The following is a 27,911-nucleotide window of genomic DNA, read 5'->3' on the forward strand; positions in this document are numbered from 1 at the left end:
TTCTGTGTGCCATAGTGGAGAAAGAATAACAATACGTTTTGAGCCCAGATTTGCACTCTAGCCAAGTAAAGCAAGTATCTTAAACTTCAATATTAAGAGGTTTAGCTTTCCACTAATGAAAATAAACATGTTTTTCTTGTCAACGTGAAACCAGATGTAATTTATATAGCCTACTTCAACACACTGAAAAATATTCATACTTGGTGAAAAGGGCCAAACTTTATACTGTTTATATGAAGAGGATTGCTCAAGAGGATTTAAAAGATATCTGGGAGTGGCTTACAGTCTATCGAAGCCATAAACTCTTCCACCTAATCCCAGAAGATGGCAGTATCGCTACTAACCAGATGTCATGTCAAAGTAGGAGAAGAAGAAGCGCGAACAGCCTTCACTCTCGCGGTTTTAGTATGTGACGTCATTCCATGATGGCTGAAGATCCTGGCGGAACCATTTTTAATTTTCCTGTCATTTTTCTGTCTTTCTCTTTAACTCGGCTTGCCATAGAGCCATGGCAGGACTCACAGCCCCGTTAGTCGCTTGTATATCACTGGTATCGACATGCCCAAGAAAGGGAACCGAAAACGGCTGAAATTTAAGGCCGGAGACATTTGCTGCGAATCAGGTAGCATAGCCGGGAGGAGGCTAGCCGTTAATCTGTGACAGAACCTCTGAGCTTACACAGTTGCTCAGGTTTATAAAGTCAAGTTCAACTTAGTAAAACCTGGACGGACAAGATCTTAAGCATTATATACATTCGGTTTAGTCACATTGATATGTAACTGTCTAAATGCATTGTTCGTTTTGTTTCTGAGACTTTCTTCCTGCTCTTTCAGTCACTGTTGCTGATTTTGCTAATGCTGACCCAGCCATTGTGAAGTCGGGTAGAGTAAAGAAAGCTGTCGCAAATGCGATTGAAAAAGAAGGTAAAAAACTGTCTGAAGAGCGACTGCCGTGTCCTAAATGGAAACGAGACTAAAATGTTTAATACGGTGAATCGCATGTGTTCCAGTGAAATTGCTGTGTGGGTTGGAAGCCTCTCAGGGGGCGGTGGAGGAAGTCCTATCCTCTGCATCGAGCCTCAGAGCGGACGCTGTGGGCAGCAGTGATGACCCCGAGGACGACGAAGGGGAAAGTGAAACTAAAGTGGCCCGCAAGAAGAAAAGCAAGAGAAAGAAAGGTGCAGTTTCATTGATTTCTTTGAGTCAGTTCATGGTGAAAGTGGTTACTTGTTTCATGTTTATTCGATGTTTCATGTCTTGCCTCCTCAGAGAGCAGTGAGAGCAGTGATGGGAAGGATTATCCAGTAGATATTTGGTTGGTGCTTTCCTCCTACATTCGCCCTGAGGATGTGTGCAAATTTTCTTTGATCTGCAGGAATGCATGGATAGTCACTTGCACTGCGGCTTTCTGGACCAGACTCTACAGAAGGTGATTAGTTTCGGGTCACTAGAAAATTTTGAAAAGAATGAGTTTCAATAGCAATACATTGAGAAGAAATGTACAGATTGTAAACACAAAATTTCACCTTTCAGGTTAGTAAATGCACCATATGATTATGCATTAGTAAAATGTTTTTAAATAGAATGATCACAACAATGAAATTTGAAACTTGGTAGTAAAATATTTTTCAAATTGGGGAAAAAATAGAAGCATATGATTTATTGAATAAAAATAAAAGTAACCCATTAATATTATGACCATATTTTTACAACAATCTTTTAAAAGATTTTAAACTTTTGGAGGAAAGCATCAGACAATATGGCACTTGCTATAAGTGTTAAAATCCATTATGAAGTATTTTTAATTCAATTGTTGAAAACCAGGATGTAAATAGGGATTTCACCCTTTCACGTTTGTGTACAGTCATGTTTTTTTTATTATGCTGGTAATTTTTTTTTCACCCGAATTGGCTGAATGGTTTGTCATGGTTTGACTAGTTTTTAGTTGACTTCAAACTGAATCTTTAAACATAACTTTGTAAGATGTGTCTTAAAATCAAAATACATGGAATGTTTAATGTCTCTTGCAAATACTTGCAGTATTTGCAAGAGACGTTCTTTCAAAGCATGGACATCTGGATGATTGTCTCACTTTATGTGATGTCTTTAAACAATTTAGTAAAACATTTTACTTTGATGTTTTCCTGGCTCTTTTATTATTCTCTAAATTGCATTAGTATGCACGATGTGACTAAGCTCACAATACAGCTTTTAAGTCGGCATCATATTCAGAATAAGAACTAATCTTGTTTCTGTATTATATTGTATTAAAACATAATTAAGTTATTCAGTTTGGTAACAGCACTTAACTTTTTGAACTCATCTTAGAAAGGCCATTGTTTGAAAATATTTGGAGCTATTTTAATCTAATTGATTTGATTTAATCAGATCTGATTAAATTTTGAGATTTCACTTTAAAGGGTCGGCGGTAGTCTGGTGTCCTGTCTGTGTATATATATGTGCCCCTTCTTTGAAATGTCTGAATATATGCCTGTGTGAAATATAATTTCACACAGCAGAGATCTGTAGCTGAACTGCAACAAGTGGAGCCACCTAGTGGATCTTTCCGATAATTTTCCTCTTGTTCAATTGTTCAAAACAATAAACCTTAATTGTTAGTTTCGAGATTAACGTAAATATATTTTTTCTCAAACCTTCCCATTTGCTGTTTCTTTTCTTAAAGGCACTACAGGGTTGAAGTTGTTCTGCCGTTTCGCCTCCAGCCTGACTCTATAGATAGGATGCACTGTCTACGGGCATGTGTGATTCGCTCCCTTTTCCATTTGTACGAGCCGTTTAGCTTGCGTGTTTCAAAAAGTCCTGCACTGCCAGAATCCACGCCCACAACGCTGCTCAATTCCAAGGTATGTTAACATTTAGTGTATTTGCTTGTGACCTGCTTGCTCTATGTAAAAGTAGTGACAAAGATGAATTTAAACATAACTGGTGTGTCTTGGGCAAATTGAATCTGATTTGTTTGTGGTTTGATTTTCATTGTGACAGAACAAGGGTTGCAATGTAAATGCTTAAAATGTAAGGCAGATTTTGTTAAGTTTACTTTTATGAGAAATATAAAAATTAAGATGAAAAAGCTGACATTTGACCTTATAAAGATGTGCTTTTAAATCCCTATTCTCTGTTCTTTCAGTGTTTTCTCTTCTGGGTCAAAAAGGTGTCAGGGACTCGACCAGAAGCATTGTGGGAGTTCAACTTCAAATTTAAAAAGCAGGTAGCAGGATGTCTATTTTTAAAGTAAACTCACTTTTTTGTGTTCAAATTATTAGTTTTTTCTTGTGGTGACCCTTGCTGTCACAGCTGTCTGAGTCCTATGTTAATCTCTATCCATGCAGGGACACTTTAAGAATGGTTGTGCCAAGTCTTTGCATCTGCCCAAACAATATGAAGAAGTCCATATTAATCCAGACTCTGACTGCTGTGTGCTTCAGGTCACCACACTTAACTACATCTTCATCCCTGTAGCCATGGGCCTCACACTTACCCTGGCAAGTAGCTTTTATTTCTGGGCACATACATTGTGCTTTATCACAAGTATGTGCTATCCTGATAGTTTAAATGATAATTAATATGGATGTCTTGACAGTTCAATATGTATATATAAGTTTCAGACTCTTATTCATCACACATTGTTTATTATATTATTTCAAGCCTTTCTTTGTCATAAAACTCTGATGATTTTGGCATACAGATGGTGAAACCCTAAATCACTGTTTCATTTATTACAATACTTAAAATCTATGTTCAATAAAACATTTTAAAAATATGAGTGTATTATGACCTACACAGACTCACGGGGCATAATGCTGACTCAACTTTCGATGACTGTACTTAGAGACAGGACACTTTAAACAGCAAGCTTTTTTAACAATGACCTTTTGTGGCTCACCATTCTTGTAAAGTGACTGTCTTCTGGACATCTGTCCAGTCAGCAGTCTTTCCCATGATTGTGTAACCTTCTGACCCAGATTTAGAACCCTTCCACTGTTTTAAGTTAATTAGCTTACATTAGGTTGTGACACCACGGGTTCCCAGTGTTTCAGTTCCACAATGTTTGATTTTTCTGAGAGAGAGTTTTTGGTTTTCATTGATCTGTAAGCCAGAGTCGTCAAAATTACAAGAAATAAAAGCTTGAAATATTTCACTCTGTGAAATAAATAATTAGTTTCACTTTATAAAATGAATGACAAAAAAAAATCTTAACTTTTGTGTGCTATTATACGTTTTAGATGTGCCGGTATGTGATGTGAAACATGGTTTCACTAAAACACAAGTACTAATTCAATATTTGAATCCACCCTGATAACATTGATATGCTCTCTGTGCAGTCTGAACAACAGATGTTTCTGAGCTGCAAATTGTAATATTTTATTATTTTCCAAAATGGACATTAACCCACCAATTTTTCCCTCCAACACCTACCACCCTAATCAGATGTTCTCGTTTTTACAGTTCACGATCAATGTGAGCACGGACATGCGTCACCACCGTGTCCGTCTGGTGTTCCAGGACTCGCCTCTGCAGCGGGGAAAGAAGAGAGGGGATCAAGGCGGGATGCAGGTTGTCTTAGATCCCGTGCACAGCGTGAAGCTCATGGACTGGTGGCATCCACTGTACCCTTCGTTGCCCTACATATAAGATTGTTGGAACCCACCACAGCAATTCAGGGACCCTGCTGTTGATCCTACAATGATCATAAAACAGAAACCAAATCGCAATCAATGGGACATTTTGGTTATTGTATGTTTAAAAAGGAAGCACTTGAGGAAATTATGTGAATATTTCACCTGTAGCCACATGGCTAAGAGAGATTTGGTGGAATTGACTGGTGTTGATCATTATGCAAAGAAACAGTCCTTGAAGATTAAATATTAAATCAACAGGGCAGTAATTAGTACTATTATTTCAACAGTTGGTTCATGCTTGTTTCTCATATAATACTTATTTGGCAGATTTCTTTTTGAGATTTGAAACATTTTATCAAGGGAATTTTATTCCTTTCAATCAGTTTCTGCTGTATCTCTACTAGGAGACACACCTGACTATTTTCATCTCTTGTTTTACAAGAAAGGGGCAATATACATTGTCGTCTAATTCAACAGGTTTTTCACTTCTGCAGTTTATTTGGTGATGCTTCTTGCACATGACCAAACTCTGCCATCTACCGCCACAGGCAGTGTTGTAGAATGTTATAGTTGGATCAATTATTCTTAATGATGGGGACAGTGCTACCATTTTTATTGGTTTAACCATATCCAGAGTTTTGATGATACTTGATTTGCAGTCAAATATTTTCTTGATTAACTGCCAAGGAAATGGACTTAATTGAATCAACATGTCCTTGAAGTATTAAAATTCTTGTTAGATGTTTTATCGATTACAAAGGGACAATTGGTTGTTTAGATTAATTGTATGTAAAATGGTGGTTTGGTGGTTTAGCTTTATCAAATGAAAGTGACTTTGATAATGTACACATTGGATTTCAATAAAACTACTGCTCACTCAAGTTTATCAAATCTTTTTTCATTTATTTCTGAAATGAAAATTAACTATAAAGGTATAGCCACTGATAGATAACAATGCTGTTTATCCTGTCAAACATTTGTTTTTAATGGTGGGTGGGAAGTAATTTAACCCTTCCCACGAACTTAAACCACATATAGCAGCTTTAAGGAATAGCTTGGTCTCTCTTTCAAGTACAATAAAAAGTTTATGCTTCCCTCCTGTGGTTGCTCTTAGTATTACATGCAATAAATATTTAAAGCTTTTCATGTTGGGAAGACTTAACATTTTTCTTTAACTTTGTTTATGCCTTTCACATGCTGCAAATTGGTATCTTTATGACAAAAGACACTATCCTTTAAAATCTGATGGGCTTGTTTGTTAAATACACTGAGATAAATCTGTTTTGCTAACAGGAATCACTAGATTACAATATGCCTCGAGAGCAATATGTTGTGTGCCATGCTGTGTTGTGAAGTCCAGAGCCTGAGCTCAACATATGCAAGTGCATATCGCATATCCGCATTGCATGTACAAAAAAATTGAAACGCAGAATCTTGCAAGTGTTCATACTTTGAAAAAAAAGTCTATATGGAAGAGATTTTTTCTTTTAATTTCTAATGTGAATTAAATCGCATTAAATCTGTACTCTTTTGAAGAAAACTCACAGTAACTTGTTTCACCATCATGAAGCATGGTTGTTAATTTTATAGAAACACAAAATACTAAAAAGCGGGTTGCACTTGTATTCAGTTCTTTTACTGCAAGATATTTTTGAGAGGTCTGTACCAGCTTTCCACAACTAGACTTTTTCCACCCCAGTTCTTTGGAAAACAGCTCAAGCTACTCAGTGAGACTTGATGAAATAGCTACACCTGGGAACATCAATCGTATTTAGGTCTGGACTTTGACTGGGCCTTTCCAACACAGGCAGCAGAGCCAACGATCTCACTTTTAGACCCACCTTGTCGCACGTTTTCGTTCAAAAAGACAACGAACAGCAAAAACTACATTTCCCCACAATCCCATTAGCGGTTCGCTATTGGTGGTGGCACAGGTGACCGCAGACGCTCTTGAGTTGTGACAACATCTCGACCGTCAAGACGAAAACAATTTAGGAACCGAAGTGCGAGCAGTTGTCCGCGGTCAGTATGTGAAAACACAGAGGCGCCTACAACTCCTGAGCTTCTGCCGTTTGTTTCTGTTTTGCTTTGCGGTTTTATTTCCCCCCGTTCCCGTTTGAAAGCTGTCGGTGGGTCTGGGAAGCGGACGCGCACTTTCTTCAACCTGACTCGTTCTGCCTGACCTTCAGAGCGGGTGAGTTGTATTTCAGCGGCACCATTAGAATGAAGCCCGGGCTAAAACGCCTCCCGCCGAGGGGATTTTAAGTGCGCACTTCCTGCTTTACACCCAGAAATGTGGTTAATTGACATGTAAAGGAATATGCTGTCACACACCGTTGTTCCCCCAACTCCAGAATATTGCTCCAAAAACACACGCCTGTTTTCCCACCCATGTTATACCTACATATATTAAGCACTACAAGTCATGCAAGTCTGGTCATGACTTGGCCCCAATTTGTTTGATCTTACTTTAATTTTGTAGTGAGCTTTAACACATCGTCTGCAGGTTAGATAAAATTATTATTACATTTGCAGAAAAAGAAGTCCCAGTCATTTTCTTCAGCTTATTTGAAATACCACTACCAGATTTATTATTTGTAATTGCTGCAACAAATCTGTAATTATGGGTGGAAAATAAGATAAATGTAAAAAAAAAAAAAAAAGAAGAATGACAAGACATTAAACAACACGTTTCCCTTTTACTGTCATGTGTGAGTCTAGAGGGAGCTGCCCTTCTTGCCATTTATAAGCTAATAGTCTGGCTGGTATCAGTGACAACACCTCAGCAGTGGGGTATGCTGCTATGTATAAGCTGTGGCTGTAAACTGTACAGCGTGTAATGCTCTGCTGCTTATTCAAGCCCTTTGCCTGACAGTCCTGCATGGCGCCAACACAGAAATATCGAATGCACTGCTGACTGGATGCGCTCCTTTGTTGGCCAGAATTTATTCAAAGTCTCTCTGTGTTTTATTGTGTGTATATTGTGTGGTTATGCCTGCTAGGGCATTGTTAACATTTGAGATCGGCCAGCATATGTCAAGCCCGCTTTATTTGTTATCGTTCAGTGAATATGCATCTTACTTTGAAATAGATTTCTTCATATGTCTTGTGCTACTTTCCCCCCCATTGTGGTGAATTCTTGCCTTCTCAACCTGCATGCCACTTGCATTGTAACAGCAAAGTGACATTAGGTCTCACTCTGATCTTTCACCTCTGTGTGTCTGACCTCTGTCATCAGACATGTGTTGCACAGAGCAGCATAATCTGCAGTGATGGAGGTCTAAACGTCTCAGTGAGCATGCTTAAAGTGATGGATGCTCTTGAAAAATAACTAATTCCTTCTGAACCTGATTCCTCCAAGTGAAATCCACTGCACCCCAAGTGCTCTTGGAAGTCACCCGGCCTGATGTGTGGAGGATTTTCTTAAACAGAGGCAGGGAAAATGGTTGCCTGTTGATCGTAGCATGGATGCAGATATTTGGAAGGCCTTTCTGAAAGGAAATTCTAAGGGCTGGAGAAATTTTGGAACTGGGGTGAAGGTTCACCTGCCTGCAGAACAATGAGTATAGGTCAATGCACATTCATGTTTTAATGGTCAAGTCTAATGCTGCACATATGTCCAGCTTCCATTGAATCCCGCTGAATTTGAGCTGTTGTCAAGAGAAATGGACACACTCTTGTGTTTCTAGTTGGGCAAAGCAAGACTTACAGCTGTAATTGCTACTAAGGATAGTTTGGCAAACGATTAAATTTTGGAAACTGAATATATTCTGAATGCACACCACATGGGTCGGAGTCTTATTTCTAACAATATTCACAACCAACTTTCCACTTAAGAATCATGCACTGCTTGTGTTTGTCTGTCAAACTTCTAATTAAGTACATAGCATTTTGTCACTGCAAAATGTGAAAAAATAATCAGACAGAAATTCAATACTGGGTGTTGTGTTCGATTACTGAGTAGTAATAGCACACAAATGAAGAGAGCCTATTTACCCCATTAGTCTTAGGAACTTGTGTATACTTTGCAGCATTAGAGTAATTTAAAACTCTGACATTATCTCACTTGTTCACTCTGTTTCAAATGCTTGCTCTTTATTTAGTCCATGAATGAAAATATCTCTGTTATGTAACCAAATAACAGAGATGGGCCCACATTGCAGCAGCACTGGCACAGAGTTTAGCTGTAACAAATCCAGAAATTTCACATGTAAATAAATGAGTTTAATTAGATTATTTTCGCACAGTTTAATCATGTCACACTGGGCGAGTTTATTAAGTGATTGTAGGAATGACTGTAAAATACAAGTATTATTCATGAAATCACAGAGCTTGGTAAAAACATATGTACATGATAATAAAATTGGCATACCTACATAAAAAATGTAAACCCACTTTACTTTTAAAAAATTAAAATGACAATTTAAAAAGCTCCACAAAGGGCAGAAAAGTCTAAAAACCTTCATATGATATGTATAAAAACAAATGATAAGTTCTCTTAAACTAAACTGTTATATTGTTACTGGACCTTTTAAATTCAACATTTTCTTCATCCCAACAAATAAGTATATTTTTGATATGTCATGTATGGTCATATATGGTTTTCTGCTTGGAGGATGGAGAGAAAGTCCTTTCTTCCCCCAGATGATCAAACGGTGCTGGGAAGGTGAACAGCACCTGGCTTCCCTAAGAAATCAACAGGACTCGGTATATTATCAAAATGTTGCTTTCCATCTGCAGTGAAGCATGCTTAAATAGGAAATGTGGACAAACTTTTGGAAACATAGGAGTAAATGTTAGTATCTTAATTTTCTAAGAAATAAACATAGACTAAAATTGCTATTAATGCAAAAATTTATCATGATACTTTGACCTTTAACTTTTGGATGTACAAGCCAGGATACCTATAACTACAACTATCAGTAAATACCTATGCTAAAGCAACTAATCTATATCAATTAGCCATTAGATATTTACATCATCTGGATAAAGCTTTTGCAGCTGGCTTATACCTGTTGTCTTGATAAACGATTTTCACCCGACCAGTATGTCTAGCTGGATTCAGAAAGGTTGCCATTGAGCCGGTTATGGGTTGTGCATAATGCGGTGCTTCTTACAACTGTAAATAATCTATCCTCTATCCGAGCACATGTCATTACTTGCATGTACATTGGATCAAATGGGTTGCCTTCTTAGCAGTCGATCATGCAATGTAACATCCATAAAGTTTGTCATAATCTCTGTTGAAAACAGAACTTTTCCTGCAGCAAGAGACGCTGTTCTGGATCTGAACACTGACATTCTCTACATCGTTAATACTAGTTAATAGTTAAATAGCTTTGGTAGGCTTGTTTTGCACATAACAGCTTTCTGTTTTTCTGATCTGAAAACAGTTATGTTTCCTGGGTTTCAGGAAGAAAGTGTGTGTCATGAACACACTTGGCTTTGAGGTGACTGTCAGCAAAGTCAGAGGTCACAGTAGGTCATGTAGCGCAGTGCCGACAGCTGATGGACTTGTACTCTTTCCAGTTGCACAGCTGCAACCGGCCCAGCTGGCCAGCAGACATAAGAGCAGGATGGGAATATTACATGAGAGGTGACCATATCCATGAAGATCGTTCTTTCTTTCAGTAGGATTTTGTTGTTAGCATGCTTTCATCCTGAAAGGCACATTTTCTGTCTTATCACTGTTTTTGTGAAAGCTCATCTTCATTGACTTTGCCTGCTTAAAAGTGTCAGTGATTAATTTTCTTCAGGTAAACAGAGACCCGCACCGTATCCACAGAGGGGCACGCACACCCTCACACACACACACACGCATACACACACAAATGCTAAGACAGACAAGCAGGTTTGCTTGGTTCAGTGGATCACAGTGTGAAAGAGCATCAGGTGTGTGTAAACACAGCTTCATCTGTTTGCCATATGGACACATCTTCCGTGACGTGGACAGTTTTCTTGCTGCTTTGTGATTAGACTAAGAAAAGGTGTATTTTGAACTGACTTCGTGGTGATCTGGAGTTCCCTTGGGGACACAAGATTAGGCGAAAGAAACGACAACAACCCTGTCAACAAAAGTCGGACTTTTTCTTAAAAACCAAGAGGATGACAGCGTGGCGTGTGCTGTATGACAACATGACCCATGATCGATCAGAGGTGAGTGTGGGTGGGCCATTTTAGAGCATGTGCTGAATGTATGACTCCACTTCCTCATCTTATCTCCATTCCACAGTTTCATATCCTCTTTTCAGAAACAGACAGTAGTGACAGTCTAGCTCTGTCTCTTTTCTGTGTAAGAAGGTTGTGACATCTGCACATGTGAAGCTTGTGCTGCTGCTGCCCAGCTGTGGATATTTGGACAATTTGCTTATTAGGACGAGCTGCGGGGAACATTCGGATGTGACTGTGAAGTTGTACAGCTCTCAGGACTCTATAACAAGTTTCACTGTTATGTTTTATCTCCTTACATTTATTTTGAATTTCTTTTCTATCTTTTTTTTTTTTAAATCAAAGCAAAGACAGGAAAATCTTACACTTTTTTTAACCTCTAGATCGTTACTTCTGGGTTTTGAACCAGATCAAATTGTTTTTGAACTGGGCCTGGTAAACAAAACATTTCTATTTTTGTTTTTAATTTAGTAAATAAAGTGATTACTGATCACAAACGGTCATGTTAGGCTCTGTATTTTTCCTAGAGCAATCCAAAGCAGAATCATTATGAATTTAACCTTATACGTTAGACTAAATAATAAAAAACTGTGAAGTAATGCTGATTAAGAAACAAGCGTAAGCACAGTTTTCTTTCATGGGTTTGGGGAAAAATGAAAATAAACAATTAATAAGACATATATCTTTAAAAATTTAGGAAAACTCAAACCTTCATTTGTGTTAAGATTTTTTTTTCCCTATAAAGTAAATACAATTCAAGTATTTTTCAAACTCCATGTTTTTTTTAATTGAACACAGAGTCAATTAACTTTATTACGATCAGTGGCTTCCTGTTTCTCTGTTGTTTGAAAATGACATGACACTGATGCTCATGGGAAGGAAAAGAGAACATGCACTTTCAAGGATCCTATAAACAGATGAAAGTTTAATATTTCCACACACAACACATTTTTTCTCAGCGTGTGAAGTTTGATCTGTATGGTTTGGGTCAAATCGTTTGGGTTTCCTTCCACAAGCTTGTCAGAACAGTTTGCTGGAGTTCTGCCCCATTCCTCACGACAGAACTAGCGCCTCACTCGTGCAAGCACTTTTAGATCTTCCCACAGTTTCTCTGTAGGAGTGGGATCAGGACTTTGTGATTGCCACATCAAAACATTGACTTTCTTGTGCTCAACCTAATTTATAAGCACTTTGGCTGTATGCTTAGGGTTATATTTCATTCAGAAGACCAGTCTGCGCAAGCTTTTACTTCTAAAAAGATATCTAAAGACATCTAAAGGCTGATGTCTTTAGATATTGCTTCAATATTGCCACATGATGTTCTTTCCTCATGATGCCATCTATTTTATGGAGTGTACCAGTTCCTCTTGCAGCAAAACAGTCTCACAACATGACACTGCCACCCCCTACATCACAGGATGTTGAAAGCATCCCTGTTCTTCTTCCAACTGTAAGAAAACAGTTTCACTTTAGATTCATGTGTCCAGAAATGAAGATCTTTGTCTTTGTTTGCATTTGAAAACTGCAATCTCGCTCTCTGTTTCTGTTGAAGTAAAGGGTTCTTCCAAGGATGAACCAGCTGCACAATTTTCTTCCTGATATCTTGGCTGATTTCTTTTGACATTCCCATTATGTTAAACAAGTAAACATTGTATTTCAGGTGTCCTTAAAGAACATCCATAAGTGTTCTTCCAACTAACTCAAATGTATCAGTTAACCTTTCAGACGTTTGTGGAAGGAGTCCAAATGGTTTTACCCAAAGACAGTTATCCAGAATACTGATCTGGGATATCCAGAATACTGATCTGTAAACTTCCAGAAACCATTTGGTTTCATTTGACCTTGTTTACGCTGAGCATACCTGTCAAGTCTCCTGTTTTGGTCGGGATACAAACTTTTTGTTGGGTTTGTTGTAGAACAGAGGATGAATGTGAGGAAAATCTGTTTTAAAGATCCTTCAGCCCTTATTGAAGGGCATTACATCCTGAAATATTTGAGATATCAAATATTTTAGGATATTTTGCCAGTATGAATCATGGGTTCATCCTGGGCTGATTGCCAGCAGGACAACATAGACACACAGGACAAACAACCATGCCAGCACACTTACACCTAAGGACCATTTAGACAAACCAATTGAGCCTATAGAACCATAAATCCTAATTCATGAACCCTTTGTCCTTATTTTACCTTTAAACCTTTTATTAATAGTTGAACCTTTGATATACAAGGAAATAAAATTCTTCTTCTTGCCAAATGCGCTGGCAGCATTTGGGGTCCAACCCCTCCCAGTCTAAAATAAGCCATTACATGCACTGAACGGTCTAAATATTCACAGATTTGTGTGTGAATATTTGCGTGATTGTGTAAACGTTTTTATAAGCCTCCTGTTAATCCCTCACCTCCTTAAACTCTGCACACACTTTCATTCATTATCTTTTCATCCTCCTTACGTCTTCCTCTCTCAGCCTCTTTCTGATCCCTTTGCTTTCTCTTTTCTCAAAGTCAAGGAGGGAGAGACAACATGCTGCCTAATTTACAAATAGGACAGAAAAGTGTAAGGAATTTGGAGAATGAGAGTATTTGTGACATGATTTGAAAACCGAACAGTTTTGTTCAGAATTTGTTGTAAGTTTGTTTCTCTGTATGTGCTTTATCTTTGAACTCATCTCTCAAATGCCTTCCATTCAGTTGCCTGCACATAATGAATCTAACTCGTGCATAAAGAAAAGCGGTGTGGCTGGTTGGATTGTTACTGTTCAAGCCCTTTTTACAACTTCAATGCATTGTCTATTCAGAGTTTTTTCTAATTCCTAAAAAAAGAATTGTTTATTTTTGCAGGTGGTCTGTCGTCTCTTGACATTTGCAAGTGTTTTTAGCTCATTCACTAACTTTGTGACAGATACGTGACAGATCTCCTGAAACAACACAAAAATATTGCAGTTCATTTTTAATGTAATACAAATAACATGACAACTACAGCGGGTCCATGTAAAAGTTCTTAAGGCTGATTCTGTGGCTTGACACTGTATTTTTTGTGTTGTATTTGTTGCTGCCTCTTTGCCAGGACTCCCTTGAAAACGAGGTTTTTAATCTAAATGGGTTTTTACCCTGCTACAATAAAGGTTCAATAAAAAAATAGAGCAAAAAGCCCTAGAAAGCGTTAGCACAGCTCTACGACATAAACAAAGTAGAACCACAGCAATGACCCTTAAAACATCTTGTTTGTTTGTTGGTTCCAGGTTACCATGTAACCCAACGAGATAAAGGGGGAAAACTCGTAGAAAATAAGTTCTTCTTAAGGCGCGTGTTTCAATTTATCTAGTATTTTTGACAGTCTGTTGTTGAAGTCTTGAACTCTCATTTTCCCCTTATGACTGGTCAGCAACACAGCCTTCTCCAACCAATCCGTTGGCAGCGTTTGGGGTCCAACCCCTCCCAGTCTAAAATAAGCCAGTGCATGCACTGTATGCTCTAAGAGAGCTGGAGCGAGCCCACTGCTGAATTCTTTGTGTGCAAACAAGGGGTTCTTGTCAGTTCTGTGCTGCTGAACCACGCTGGCCTCTGTTCTCCTCCGTTGTGGTAGGAACAGCAGCGGTGGTTTGTGTTTCTTCATTCAACAACACAGAGCGAGCAGAGGGTAAATGGAGGGACCTGGAATTATGGGATGAAAATCTCCATCAAAGCAGCTTCACCTGTGTGCTACATTCACATGCTACATGCTACACGATACACACCCTCACTGGAAACTTGCAGCAAATGCAGGAGGATGTGGTAACTAAATTGATTTCTTGCACACATAAAATATACTTCTCTTTAATTTAATATGATTCACATATGCTATTTTGTTACTGACTTTTTAATTTTAATTAGTGTTTACAATTAGTTCAGTTTATAGAAAAATAGCATGGCTTATTTTTTTTTTACCTTTTTGTTCTTCAAAGGATAGATTGTATATTTCCTCTTTTGCCATTCATCATATTTCCACATAATCTCAATGACTAAGCAGTTTTGCAGGCTTTTCTAAAAAGCAGATAGTATCAAATCGTTCAACAAATCTTAGCTGTGAAAAGTAGCTGTGGAGTTAATCTTGTTTGAGGGATGTTGGATGTAAGCACAGCAAAAATTTTTTACTTCAGGGTCATTCCAAATTACAATAAAATTTACAATGTGAGGCCTGACTGAAAGTCTGACCTGTTTTTATAACCCTCACTGTAAATTCCAAGGTCAAAATTTTAATGAATTTTGACCTTGGAATATTACAGGTTAATGAATTTTACCTGTAATAATACCTACCTGCACACCTACAATAAAATGCATAATATATTGTCTTTTTGTAGACTAAATGTGTAACAGTAACTAAAAAACAAACAAACAAAACAAAAACTGGATACTCTTAGTTAACATTCTCTGTAACTTTGAATTTGTCTTGTATGATTTTCATCTAGTCATGTCCAGTTCTTTGAGATTGACCAATAGGAGAGAAGCCGACGGTGAATCCCCGCCCACCAGGCTCCCCCTGCCAATCTCAGGGAGATCCAGTCAGAAAGAAAAAGAAAAGAGGACATGACAAAAATAGGAAAAATAAATCTCCAAAATAAATAAAGTAGAAATTTGGAGGAGAGAAATAGCAAAAAAAAAAAAAGAATATTAGTTTAGGAGAAGTAAATACATTAATAATTTAAAAAAAGTGACAATAAATAAATATTAGATATTTTCTGAATATAGAAAGAAAGAAAAAAGGGAATTGTGATAGTGGATAAAAATATTAAATTCTGATTATGTAAAAAAACATGAAAAATAAAATGTCAGGAAATAAATTAATACAAAATATAAATATAACAATAGATAAACATATATAGAATATTTGTTATAAATAAATAAAAATACATTAAAAAAGAAAACAAATTAACAAGCGACAGTCAAAAAATAATATGGTTGTAAATTATTAATAAATATTACTTTATGTTACAATTTGTAATGGAATAAGTTGTAAAAGTCATCATTTTGGGTTTTGAATGCAATTTTTGGCACATAAATTACTTTATAAAGCCACTTATTTCATGTTTGGTCCTTCATATAACACTTAAGGTGTGGCTGTTATTGATTTGACACACACTGCTTCTCCATTTTTGACATGGTTTTTGGGAGACAGACGTGTATCTCACATGTCTTGATGTAAAGGAAATTGAAAGAGAGAGTAGATTACTGTGAAATGCCACTGATTTGTTAGTAGAAATAACTACAAGGAGGTAATGCCCCAGTCCTATTAGATTATATCATATTACTAAGATTTGTTCAGAGCTGCAAACCCAACACATCCCTTTAAAATGTCTCATATAAAATTTAAACAGTTGTTTAGTCAACTGTTCATTTCTTTAACCGTTGACTAAACAAAGTGATTTAGATTTATTTGATCTAAATCACTAAACTCTGATTTAGATCAAATAAATGTATACTAAACATTAAATATTTAACAAGAACATTTATCATTATTCTTTCTATGTTCTCCAATGTTTATGGAATAATTACCTAAAAATGCAGTTGAATTTATATGTCATATCATTGTCATACTTTCTGGATATTTTAAATGAAAACATAGAAAGAAGGCAAAAGTAATGTTTTGTTCTGAGTCTTTTTGCTCTGTTTTCATAATATATGTTCATAATTCTGACTTGTGCTAATTACAGCTGTATTTTTTGGTTGTATATTCCATTAACCCACACATTAGAAGTAATGCATATTTGTTGAGATATGCTTTGATAGTTTTTGCGAGTATGTTTAAATTGCATTCTGGTTGTTCTTTTTTTCTTAAAAATTGTCTGATAAAGTGACCCTATATTAATGTAAAAAAGCACAATTTGGAATAACTGACATTGACCTGACAGAGAGTGCAATGAAAATGCATTCTATTAGTTCTTAGTTGCTATCTGTTTTCACAGATTTGTGTGTGAATATTTGCGTGCTTGGGAAGATAATAAGTGGGCGTGCAAATAAAGAAGTAAATATGCTGATGCATTGTTCTGTAAAACTCCACTGTGACCTAGTAACAAAATAAGGAATTGGCTTTATGTTTATGTGAGTGCTTCTACACGCACATGGGTAAGTGTTGCTGCATGTAAATGCTGATTTGAGACAGAGGGAGATTCAGAGAGGCTGCACTGAAGGAGGAGTTACACTTTACTGAGCAAGAAAAGAAAAAAGTGACAGATGAGTTTACTGGAAAACAGCGCTCTCCTTGTTGTTTGCCCAGACTCCGACTAATTTAGGGGAAGAAGGAGGGGGAGACTGAGGACGAGCTGGAAGCTGACCGTGCAGTTAGAGAGGAAGAAGAAGGTGACTAATACTGACTGCACTCAGCCCACTGTAAGTGCCCCAGTATATCGGGGAGGGGAGTGGCTTCACGCGCTGTAAGCAAAAGCTGGGTCAAGGAAGCAATCAGTTGTCAGTTTCAAACAGCAAAGCGTGGAGGATCAGACTTCACCTGGATTCACTATGTTGTCTTTGGGATAGTAAGAGAACTGCTGGTAAGAATCCCTGGAAATATTTCAACACATTTTGTTTTGTGATTTCAATACAACATTGCTTTTGGACTTAAATGCATTATTGAAACAAGTAGCAAACTGTTTTTATTGAATTGCTAACAACAGTACTGTGATTATACCCATAACTGTTCAAAAACAAACTGAATCCAGACTTGTTGCATCATGAAGACCTATGCAGGTGTTTCTATGGGACATTAAACTAAGCAGCATGAACCACACTTAAATGTCCTCCATACGCTGCGATAGGAGCAGTAGTGTATCTTGTCAGTTTCAATACCTGTTTGTGCATGTTTAGCAACAACAAACGCCATACTTGCTGATGTAGTGCACAGTAGTATAGTTGGTGTTTAACCAGTTTGGTTAGAGTGAAGCATTTTCTGTTAGTGCAGTGGAACAAGACTCTTGATTTAAAGTAATATCCAGTTCTGGAAATTGTGTTATGACATAAAGCTTGTTTTCCCCCTCTGGGCTGCCTGCAGAGGAAGTTGCTTTATTGCTAACAAAACTAGGAGTTGTGAAAACTAATGGGAGAAAAAGGGAAGTGATGCATTGTGGTATTTATTGATGATAACGTTGTATTCAGTCTCTTAATGAGCAGTGCTTTAGTCAGTTAATGCTGGATTTTTAGGCCCTTGTGATGGACCTGAGATCTTCCCAGGGATTACCCCACCTGTTAATGAGTGATGGCTGCTACTGACTCCATCTTCCCCTGCATCCTGCATCCATCTACTAATTACAGTGCTGCATTTTTTTTGCCCTATCTTGAGTTCTGTTTTCACAAGATCTCAGGGTGATCATGTGACGTTTATTGGCATCTTCAGTATGTCATCACTTTATTGACACAAAGTGATGACATTTTTAAATTTGCAGTAACACTAAGAACAGTTTAGTGTTACTGCAAGAGTACCTTACTCTTCCATTTGATTACTTACATTTCTGAGGCCTACATATTTTGTGGCAGCTAAAAGTTCAAATGAATAAAAGAAATGGCAACTTTCTGTTACTCAATCAGCCTTTGTGTTCCTCTTGGTGCACAGAACAAATACCATAACAAACATCGTTTTCATGTTTTCTCTTATGATCTAAAATACCTTTAAAAAGGTGATGCTTTGCAGCAGTGTTTACCCTGTAGCCTGCAAAATCTAGTCCGTGTGTGGTCGATTAGGGGCCTCTTAATTAGTCTTGGATAATCACATCTTTTCAACTCAACTCAGACTTAGGTTTGCTTGTTTTGGCTCTGAAACGTGTCATATTGAATGTTGTGGGCTGTTGTCGATCATTTATCTCTGGGGTCTGTGCTCACACCAACATCTATTGTGTGGATGAAATGCTGAAACCTTCTGCTCCATAAGCTATGCAATCTTGGTTTAAAAACTTTTCACTAAATTATCTTCTCAGTGCTGTGAATCTTTCCAGCAGCTGTTTGAACTCTAAGTAACCGCCAGGCTGGAGTTTGTGTCGGGGTCTCAGAAATTAGGAAACTTAGAAAGGTGTGATCAAATGGGTCACCTTTTTTCTCAAATGTGTTATCAACACATCTATTCAAATACAATTAATCATATTACAATATTTATAAATAGACTTGAAACAGCTTTTCACAACAGGCTTGAACTTTCAGAGTAAAATAAGCCAACTTGACCTTCTGTGAAACATCACCATTTTAACTGGGTCAATGCATAGCCTAAGAATGATGTCATTATTGGGTCCAGCACTGATACCCGCTGTATCAGATTGGGTGCATCTCTGTTTAAAAGGGTTCACTGCTGTATTTCCAGGAAAGCAGAGGCCCTCTCTCTTTAATGCCTGTTAATAGATTGCTTAGAAGCTGACAGGTGAAGAGATTCATACATTGCTATCACATACAGTGGCATATCAAGATGACCTTCTTAGAGCTGGCTACTGAGCTAAACGACAGTAATTAGAGCCTGTTGGGTTGTTCTGGACACTTTCTGCTTCCAGACCATGAGTTGGCAATCAGAAGATGTCTAAGAATGTTTCAGCAGCTTTTGTTCATCAGCCTTTAGTCTCAACCACACCAACAATATGGCGGCACTATTGTTTTGAGTGCTCTTGTCAAACACTCTTTGCATTTTAGAAATGTTTGATGTGTTTGAACAAAGCTGGTAATGTCCGCTGGTAATCTCTGGAAAAGTGCAAGTGTTGAATATAGTTTGAAATAAGATGAGGTTGTTTATTACACAGTGACCTTTTAGATCAGAGGTGTCAAACTCCAGTCCCCCAGGGACTTCTGTCCTGCAGTTTTTAGATGTGCCACATGTACAAAACACTGTAATGAAATGGCTGAATTTCCTCCTCCTTGTGTATCTCAGTTCTCCAGAGCCTTAATGACCTAATTATTCTATTCAGGTGTGGTGCAGCAGAGGCACAACTAAAAGTTGCAGGACACCGGCCCTTGAGAACTTGAGTTTGACACCCCCGTTTTAGATAAATTCTGCCTTCGGTCAGCTGAATGGACATTTACAAAAAAATCATACATCAGCAGCATCAACAAATGTAAAGAATTAATGTTTTGTCAGGAGTATCAAAGTGTACCAAGGTTTTCAAATGTTTCAAAGCCACAAAAAAAAAACAAAACAAACAAAAAAAAAGAATATACATATACATATATATATATATATATATATATATATATATATATATATATATATATATATATATATATATATATATATATATATATATATATATATATATATATATATATTATATCTTACTGTTCCTCTGAAATTGTTTTAGTTGAAGGCCAGACAAAAGTGTATCAGGAACCTCCATTTGCTCCGGTATGGAGCAGAGAATATTGCATCACAATGACTGGCCAAGCTGTTGCTGTGAACTGCTGGTCAGCTGGCTGAAAGAAGATTTCTAGATTAAACCTTTTCTCTCTCTTTTTTTTTTTTAACAAGAAAGTCAAATTAAACTGTTTTGATAAAAGCTCATCAGGCTATGGGACCCATTACAATTATGCATAACGAAATTTTGTAAAATAAGCTTTTGAATCTAGTTCTGAACTTAGCAGGTGTTTATACTTTTTTAGTTTAATGGCTCATTATTATGTGTTTTCCATCCACATAATGCATTCTATAGCACAATCAAGTAACTACGTTTCCTTCAGTTATTTTGAAAAAGCTGCATATATCAAATATGACTTAAAGAAATTTTGACTTATTGAACACTTTCAAATTTGGCCTCTGTCTCTTTAAGAAAGTGATGCTCTTTCCAATACTCTGCCTTCAGGAAGTCGTCACTAGCATTGCACTGTGAAGTAGCTTGCATGATGAACTCAGCTGATGTATAAGGTCCACCAGGTACTTACTATTTGCTGCTGGCTAGTGGGGGAGTCGTGGAGGAGAGGTGCTCTGTAATGCAGAAGCTCCGATCTTCATCCTCTGGCCCACAAAGAGTTTTGTACTGTTGAATGGAGATAAAGGGATTTCTCAAACATGCATGAAAGAATCAAAGCAAAGCTCTGGGTATGTGTTTTGATGAGGGGAAAACATTATGACATAATGTAAAGCTCAAAAAAGTTGATTTGAAATAACACTGCTGCTTTAACTCCATCAACAAAAATAAAAATGACCAAAACAATATGTTATAAATACCATCTTTCCAACTTTGATAATAAATATATTATGCTAATTTAATATAAGTATTGACAAATGTTGATTTTTTTTTAAAATCAAAGCTAAATGTGCTAAAATGTTTGTCTTGATATACACACAATGAGAATCTCATACAGATGCCAACTACCCACATGTTCATGCTTTTATCACGGTCTGCTGCTTCCTTTGCTTCCGCTGTGGAAATTCTTCACTTGTAAACTATTCAAAGTGTTTAACTCACACCTGCAGTTTCCCCTTCTTTAAAACTTTACTGCCTATGCTGTTTTTTTTCTACTTTTATTAGATCAAAACTAATTTATTTTTATCTACAGCTGCTGATTTACCAGTTTTGGTGTTTTTTATGTTTTGTCACCAGTCCCTGGTTTTAGATTTTCACATGTTCTGTTTTTCTCTCTCCTGTCGGACTTTCACCACCTGTCTCCATCTCTGCTTGCTTTGTATTTTCCCTTGACCATCATCCTGCAGCAGCTAGACATGTAGCGAGCAGCATAAACACGGTGTGCACCTCTTCGTGAACTCTTTTCCTCTAAAACAGGTAACTGCTCATATGCCTGTGTACTTTTTAATGTTTGAATAAGCCATCTTAGAAGTCCACCTGCTGGATTTGACTTGACGGCATGTGAAACTGATCGCATCTCTCTGCCAGCCTCACAAATTAGTTTGGCTTCTTCTTGTGTTAGGGTGACATCGGGTCCACAATGTCACACTTCCATTCGTGTCTCCGCTTACTACATCTGGTTTAGTTGCATTTATTGCAAGTTGATAGTTCTGTTGACACATGCTATACCCAAACCGCTCTAGAGAGGGATTACCCATGCAAGCCTATCCTTACATTCATGCCATCATGCCCACTAAACCATACAAAGACCTACACAGATGCATGTGAATACACACATGCATGTAAAAAAAATATAAAAGATCCACCAGGCCTCAGGGGAACAGGGTGTTCCTGAAAAGGAGAACAGAGAGTGGAGAGTTATTTTAGTCTTTAGAACTGCCAGAAGGGCAGCTTAGTGCAGAAAGGCTTTGTTCGTCAGTGATTGTTATGGTGAGAAACTTTTTGACATATACAGACCAAAACTATATCAAAAATAATAATTACAGCTTGGTTTAAAGATAAGAGAGTATTTTTTGTTTTTCACAAAAAAAAAGTCTCAATGAATGTACTCCAAGGCGTTGTTTCACTACACTTGAATGACTATTGTTCTCATTTACATTTCTGTTTCTGTTATCAGAAATGCCAAGAGAAAAGCAGGAACTGAAGTATTTGCTGTTAAATTTTGAATGGACTTGAAAGGCAGATTAATTTATCTTTAATTGATTTTTTTTCTCTTCCTGGTGTTATTATTTCACATCTGATCATAATATTTAGGTTACAGGTTAGCCTAAAATGCAAAAGAAAATATTTTCATTTAACCAAAAGCTTTGTTTCTGACAGAAAATGGGACAGACATATCCCGAAAGACAATAAATATGAAAGGAGTATCAATTAAAAAATGGCTTTTTGCAAGTGGCAATATGTTCACTGGAGGTGAACATATCTTCACCTCCAGTTGAAGAGATATGTTGGTAAAATTAAACAAATTCTTTAACCTAAATCTCCCAGGGGTATAAATGGTGCTGGAGGCAAATCAAGGTCAGTGGTAACTAGTATAATCACACTGTAAAATAAAACAGACTCGGACACAGATTTAGACTTATTTGTTTTAAACGCTCATTATATTCCAGTAGCTACGCTGCTGAGGTTTGATCTACTGTTCTCTGAAGATATTTATATAACTTTAGAGGATTTTCTTCTGCTTGAACTTAAATTCAAAGTCTCTTTCTTAAAATATTATTCTTAAATTACCATTGAATGATTTTTACATGTTTTTTCCTGCATTTCAGGTTGCACACTTTGCTAACTGAGAGTGCATATGCATTGTGTAAGGGGATAATGTGTGTGTATGTATCCTACTTTTAAGTGCTGGCTGTCAAAGAGGCCTCCTTTGGCACTGGACAGTCACATCTAAAAATACCCTTTCCACAAATTAACACCATGTCTCTAAGCACAGGTGCCATGGCCTCATACTTCCTCTGTGTGTGTGTGTGTGTGTGTGTGTGTGTGTGTGTGTGTGCATGAACTTCTGACTTTACGATCATGTACATTTTGCTGAAAAAGTTAGGCTGTCATCATGCAACATACCTAAAGCGGCGCTTTTTGTATTTGCTGCCTATTCAGTGTGTCCGTGACTAACATGCGGCACAATCCATAGCTGGCCTCTGACCTGGGCTTCCTCCGCTCTGCATCCTCCTACTGGCTGTCAGCGTTTGAAGTGAAGGAGGCCATGACATTACAGCACTGGACACACAATAGCTGCTGTGTGCTGCGACTGCGTCACAAATGTCCCCAGTGGTTGTCAGGCAGCGGGAGAGCCCATGTATGGGATCATGCAGTCTGGTAGTAGTGAGTCTCAGTATGATATTAGGAAGCTGCATCGAAACCATGTATGTTAAGCGTAATACAGTATGCCTCATGGCTGAGTCATAGTGGGAGCAGGATATTGTATGATGCAAATGTGTTGGGGAGAGATGCTTTAAAATGCAAACATTGTACACTCTGCCTCCAGCAGCAATTTTATTCATAAAATAAATTAACACCATGGGTAAGAGATCTCTTGAGGTCCTCCTACCATAAATCTGAAAAAGTCTGGAATTTGCCACCATTATCGCTTTCCAGGTCTAGATCATCATGAATGCAGGTTTAATTTTTCTGACCGTTTTTATTCTTTATATGATGTTTTAGCACGTACACTGGTTTTTACATTGTGCTAAATTGGCTTGTTTCATTTTTGATTTGTCATGTGACATTTTCTCCTTTACTGACTAATTTTGACCTCATAAAAAAAAAAAAAAGCAGAACCATTTCACAAACTTTTTTTTTATCTCTAGACAACTTTAAATTGAATTTGATCTGACCGAGTGTTTTCAAAACTGGGTCTAAGCTGCCGAGCACTAGAAATTCAATTTCCATTTTGGTTTTTGTTTCCGAAAACGTCTGGTGACCCCACAGCACCTTAGAGTTATACTTCACAATGTTTTTCTCTTCTAGTGAATGGGGATCCCCTGGTTCTCATTCTGCTACATCTTGTTTACACTGTGTCATGCTGAATTGAAATTATTAAGTGGGAAATGATAGAACTGGAAATTGTAGAGCTGCTTGTAAAAGCTCACATGCAAGGGGAAGAATCAGGCTGACAAGGTTTGTGGTTTTCATTCCCTCCAGTACTTCAGAAAACTTGGCACTAATAGATAAGATGAATCTTTGACTTGAGAGCTCTTAGCTTTGTCACCACTGAATGCGATGCTAAAGGTATTTAAAACCTGCATCAGTTCAGCAGCATTTAGAGACTGATCCTGTACATATATTAGACTGAAATAATGATCCCATCACTCCATGAGCTTCAAGATCTCAGATACAACATGCATTGGCTATTTACTACCTGTGCCACTAATTCTACCCATGCTTGCCAGCTCAAGTCTTTAATTTTTAGAGAAAATAGTAAGGTTCTCTATATTCTACCTTTAATTTACACCCCTCCATTGAGCCATTATGCATTGAGTGTCACATATGGTGTCTGGGTTTTTCTGCGAGATGATTAAATCACATGGCAGCCGTTTGGTTCTTGGTGGGTAATGAATAAAGCCCTCATTGCTGGTTTTGTGTTCAGTGTGATAATGTGTGAGTTTGAAACTTATTTTTGTATATTTTAAGTTAATATCTGAGGTTTAGAAGAGTTTGGTCAGTCTTTTTTATTTAGCAGGTCAAATACAGAACAAAGTAGCTTTGATCTACAAAGTGAAATTGAGAATGTTTATTTTATTGATGCTAATAACCTTTCTTCCTTGCAACATACAATTATTATTCTAAGTTGCAGGTTCAGTCATAAAATTGAAGCTCTTTAAGTTATTTTTTTTGACATACCTAAAGAACTACAAACATTTCCCCTATTGCGGACATGCAGACTTGTTTCTGTATAGTTACAATGATGTGGACACACAGTTAACTTTACATAGTTGGGAGTCCAGATGTAAGGATAAATTCTCATTTGTATGAGATTAAATCACTTCATTGGAGTACGGAGCTATGAGTGCAAAGTTATTGTTTGCTAAAATTCACGTTCTGGTCCAAGTTTGTGTTGGAATGCCTGTGCGTATCAATGTCTTATCTCTGCATGGGTGTGTGTTATTCATGTAGGCCTTCTAACTGGCACAAAGCGGGCAGTGTGTGCCCCCTCGGGTGCTGAAATGTACACTTTGGACAACAGGCGGCTTCAGTCCTTCTCAATAGGAGCTGTCCTTCTTATTGTACCTCACGCACAATGAGCTTTTCTCTCTCTGTCTGTCTTTCTCTCTGGGTCATTCTCTCTTTATGACCATATACAGACAACGTTTTTAATGAAAGATCCGATGAATCGGATTCTGACTGAAGCCGTGCTGTCTATCATTCCCCCGCACATGCTGCATCAGCAGCTGAACGGAGCAGAGGGCAGGCTCTCGTGTCATTATGCTTTTGGGTCCAGGCGGGCTTAGTCATGCAGAGATTAACACAAGTCATCGCAGAAAGGGAACTATCTGCGCTGGGACTCCCCTCTGAATGTTTTGGTAATGTGTGCATGTGAGTAAAGAGGAGGAGATGTGGCCAGGGGGTGATGGGTGTTCCCCCTGGTCTTTAACTCACATGATCTCACAGGGACAACAAGATAACATGACTTCCACATGACCTCCTCTACATGATAGAGGAAGTCTTCTTGGTGGTTAATGTCTCTAATAGAGTGAATGTAAATATGTTTACTTTGGAAACGGTGCTTCCTCTTTTAGGTCATTATACTTATGTGCACATTTGTTTTTGTTTTGGTTTTGTTTTGTCTTCTAGTGACTTGACGGAAAAGAAAATTATTAGAAATCAACACCTGTAGGCATAAAATGCAGTATGGTTGATACTTTTAGCTAGAATATTAAGAAATGATATGTATATAAATAAAACATACTCATTTCTGCTTTCATTACCGAGAAAGAAATAACAGATAATTGCATTCACATGAGATATTTTGTCTGTGTGAAATCAGATTATCCAGGAACTCAACTGAACAGTCAGACTGGTTGTAGGTAATTATATAATGCCAATATAATCTTTTTTTTAAATAGGATTTGCTGCAAAAAATAAGATGCCATGTATAACTTTCCCTCAATATTTATTTAACAATATATCTTGTGCACTCTTTGATTTACAATATAAATCTCAGAATAATAAGCAGGACACAATGCAGCAGATAAAGTGAGGAGGAAAACCTCAATGCTGATGTTTATATCACTTGCAACTCATTATTTTTAAGAACCATAAATAACACAACAAATAAAACTAAATATTTTAGGGCTATAGACTTGGAGTCCCGACTTAAATCTAACAAAGTATGTCTGGTAGTGAAATAGAGACAAAGGTGACTTTGAGCTTATTACCAAAGATGAATGGTCAAAATGCGGTGGACGGATATAAAACCAGGTCAGAAATCACAAAAAGATTTTGCTTGCAGTGATTCCCTTTTCGACTATGTAGACCTTTACTTTAACTCGGAGAACCCCAAAAGACTTGGGACGTTTACAGATCCAACATGTTGAACGACAGGTAGAAATATATTTCATATACGGTTTACTTTTACAAAGCTTCCTGCAGCTTTTATACTTCCTCCAACTTCATTTGTAAGCATGTCATCAGTGAACAGCTGATACAAAACCATCTGTTTTATGTAAAACTAACTTCGACATTGAAGGTCCTCTCCAGTAAGGCCTGAAAGTCCTTATTTGTGGTGAATTTCCTGACTTGAAAAGGGATTGTATTTTAGTTTCTTATTGGTTGACTGTTGTTAATAACAGATCAAAAATCGGATGATTCCAAACTGCAGCTAATTTCTTGATGCATCTCTGATAAAACAGCCTGTTTCATGTGAAACCCAGTTGACTGAAGAAAGTCAGCTAGTGATTGTCATGTAAAACCTTATTGGGTTCTCTACATTTTGTTTAGTTATTCATTTGTTGCAAAATAAGTTTTTATACTGTTCCCACAGTAGAAGTTTCATTTCACTCACTGATTCTGGAGTAAACAAGCCGTCAATACTATTTGTGTATGCTAACAAAAAAATTAAGAAGTGAAAACAAAATGAGACAAATTAACTGGAACTCATGTAGCAGTGCCACTGCAATATAGCACCATCAGCAGTGTGAGAAAGTTTAGCATTTTTTGCTTTAAGATGTGGAAGTACAAACTCTGGCTGAAAATTTTTAATCTGTGAAGTTATCGCAAGCATTTTAAGCTGCCACTTTGTAGGCAAATTGTCTCTTTAAATAGCCCAACATGCTTTTTATCTTGATAAAAACCAAAAGGAACGGTCCCCTGTTCATGATATTTTTTTTATTAACGAACTTTTGATCCTACTGATAAAGATATCTTTTTGCAAAATTCAGAAAGGTTCTACTGCCTCTGTCTTTTTCCCCTCTTTGATTTCCTCCTCCCTTTTTTAATCTCCACTTATCTCCTGCACAGATACCTCTACCTCTCGGGCTGGACTGTGGTGCATTAACGTCGGGTCGCCCTCCCCTGCCGCCTCGGCCCCCAGCGATGGCCTCACGCATCGGGCTGCGAATGCAGGTAAAACACAGTTTCGTTCAAGCATTCAGAAAGTTCCCTTTTAGCGATTGCCATTGTGGTCTTCATCATAAATTTAATTAAGAAATTCATCTGAACAATTTCACTATTCTTAATTGAACAGTAGCTGTGTGCTTTGCAAGAGTATCCATGTTTGCTTAACTGTTTCTGATTTTGTCATATTGCAATAACAAACCAGTTTATATCAAGTGTTTTTTGTAAAGCACATTATGGTT

The 27,911-nt window shown here is 37.4% G+C and overlaps 2 protein-coding genes across 4 annotated transcripts in view; both read left to right on the top strand.

The window, feature by feature from the left end:
* Positions 1-429: 429 nt before the first annotated feature.
* On the top strand, positions 430-4,732 carry tmem183a (transmembrane protein 183A). 2 transcript variants are annotated; one of them, XM_055027680.1, is made up of 8 exons: positions 430-622; positions 834-923; positions 1,010-1,177; positions 1,269-1,428; positions 2,683-2,863; positions 3,148-3,228; positions 3,350-3,502; positions 4,467-4,731. In XM_055027680.1, exons 1-8 carry the CDS (start codon positions 559-561, stop codon positions 4,650-4,652), a joined length of 1,083 nt encoding a protein of 360 aa, XP_054883655.1. In that variant the 5' UTR covers positions 430-558; the 3' UTR covers positions 4,653-4,731. The 2 variants fall into 2 exon arrangements, with proteins under 2 accessions (XP_054883655.1, XP_054883657.1); XM_055027682.1 differs by lacking the exon at positions 3,350-3,502 and having other exon boundaries at positions 4,467-4,732.
* A 1,878-nt stretch (positions 4,733-6,610) lies between these two features.
* tfeb (transcription factor EB) overlaps positions 6,611-27,911 on the top strand; it is a 35,350-nt gene continuing 14,049 nt past the window's right edge. For both annotated transcript variants that reach the window (XM_055027118.1, XM_055027119.1), the window contains exons 1-3: positions 6,611-6,833; positions 21,459-21,528; positions 27,574-27,678. In XM_055027118.1, the coding sequence (XP_054883093.1) occupies positions 27,649-27,678 (30 nt within the window). In that variant the 5' untranslated portion in view covers positions 6,611-6,833; positions 21,459-21,528; positions 27,574-27,648. The remainder of the gene's footprint in view (positions 6,834-21,458; positions 21,529-27,573; positions 27,679-27,911) is intronic.

Source organism: Poeciliopsis prolifica, unplaced genomic scaffold (assembly GCF_027474105.1).
Source record: "Poeciliopsis prolifica strain line A6 unplaced genomic scaffold, Auburn_PproV2 SCAFFOLD003, whole genome shotgun sequence".
Classification (NCBI taxonomy): domain Eukaryota; kingdom Metazoa; phylum Chordata; class Actinopteri; order Cyprinodontiformes; family Poeciliidae; genus Poeciliopsis; species Poeciliopsis prolifica.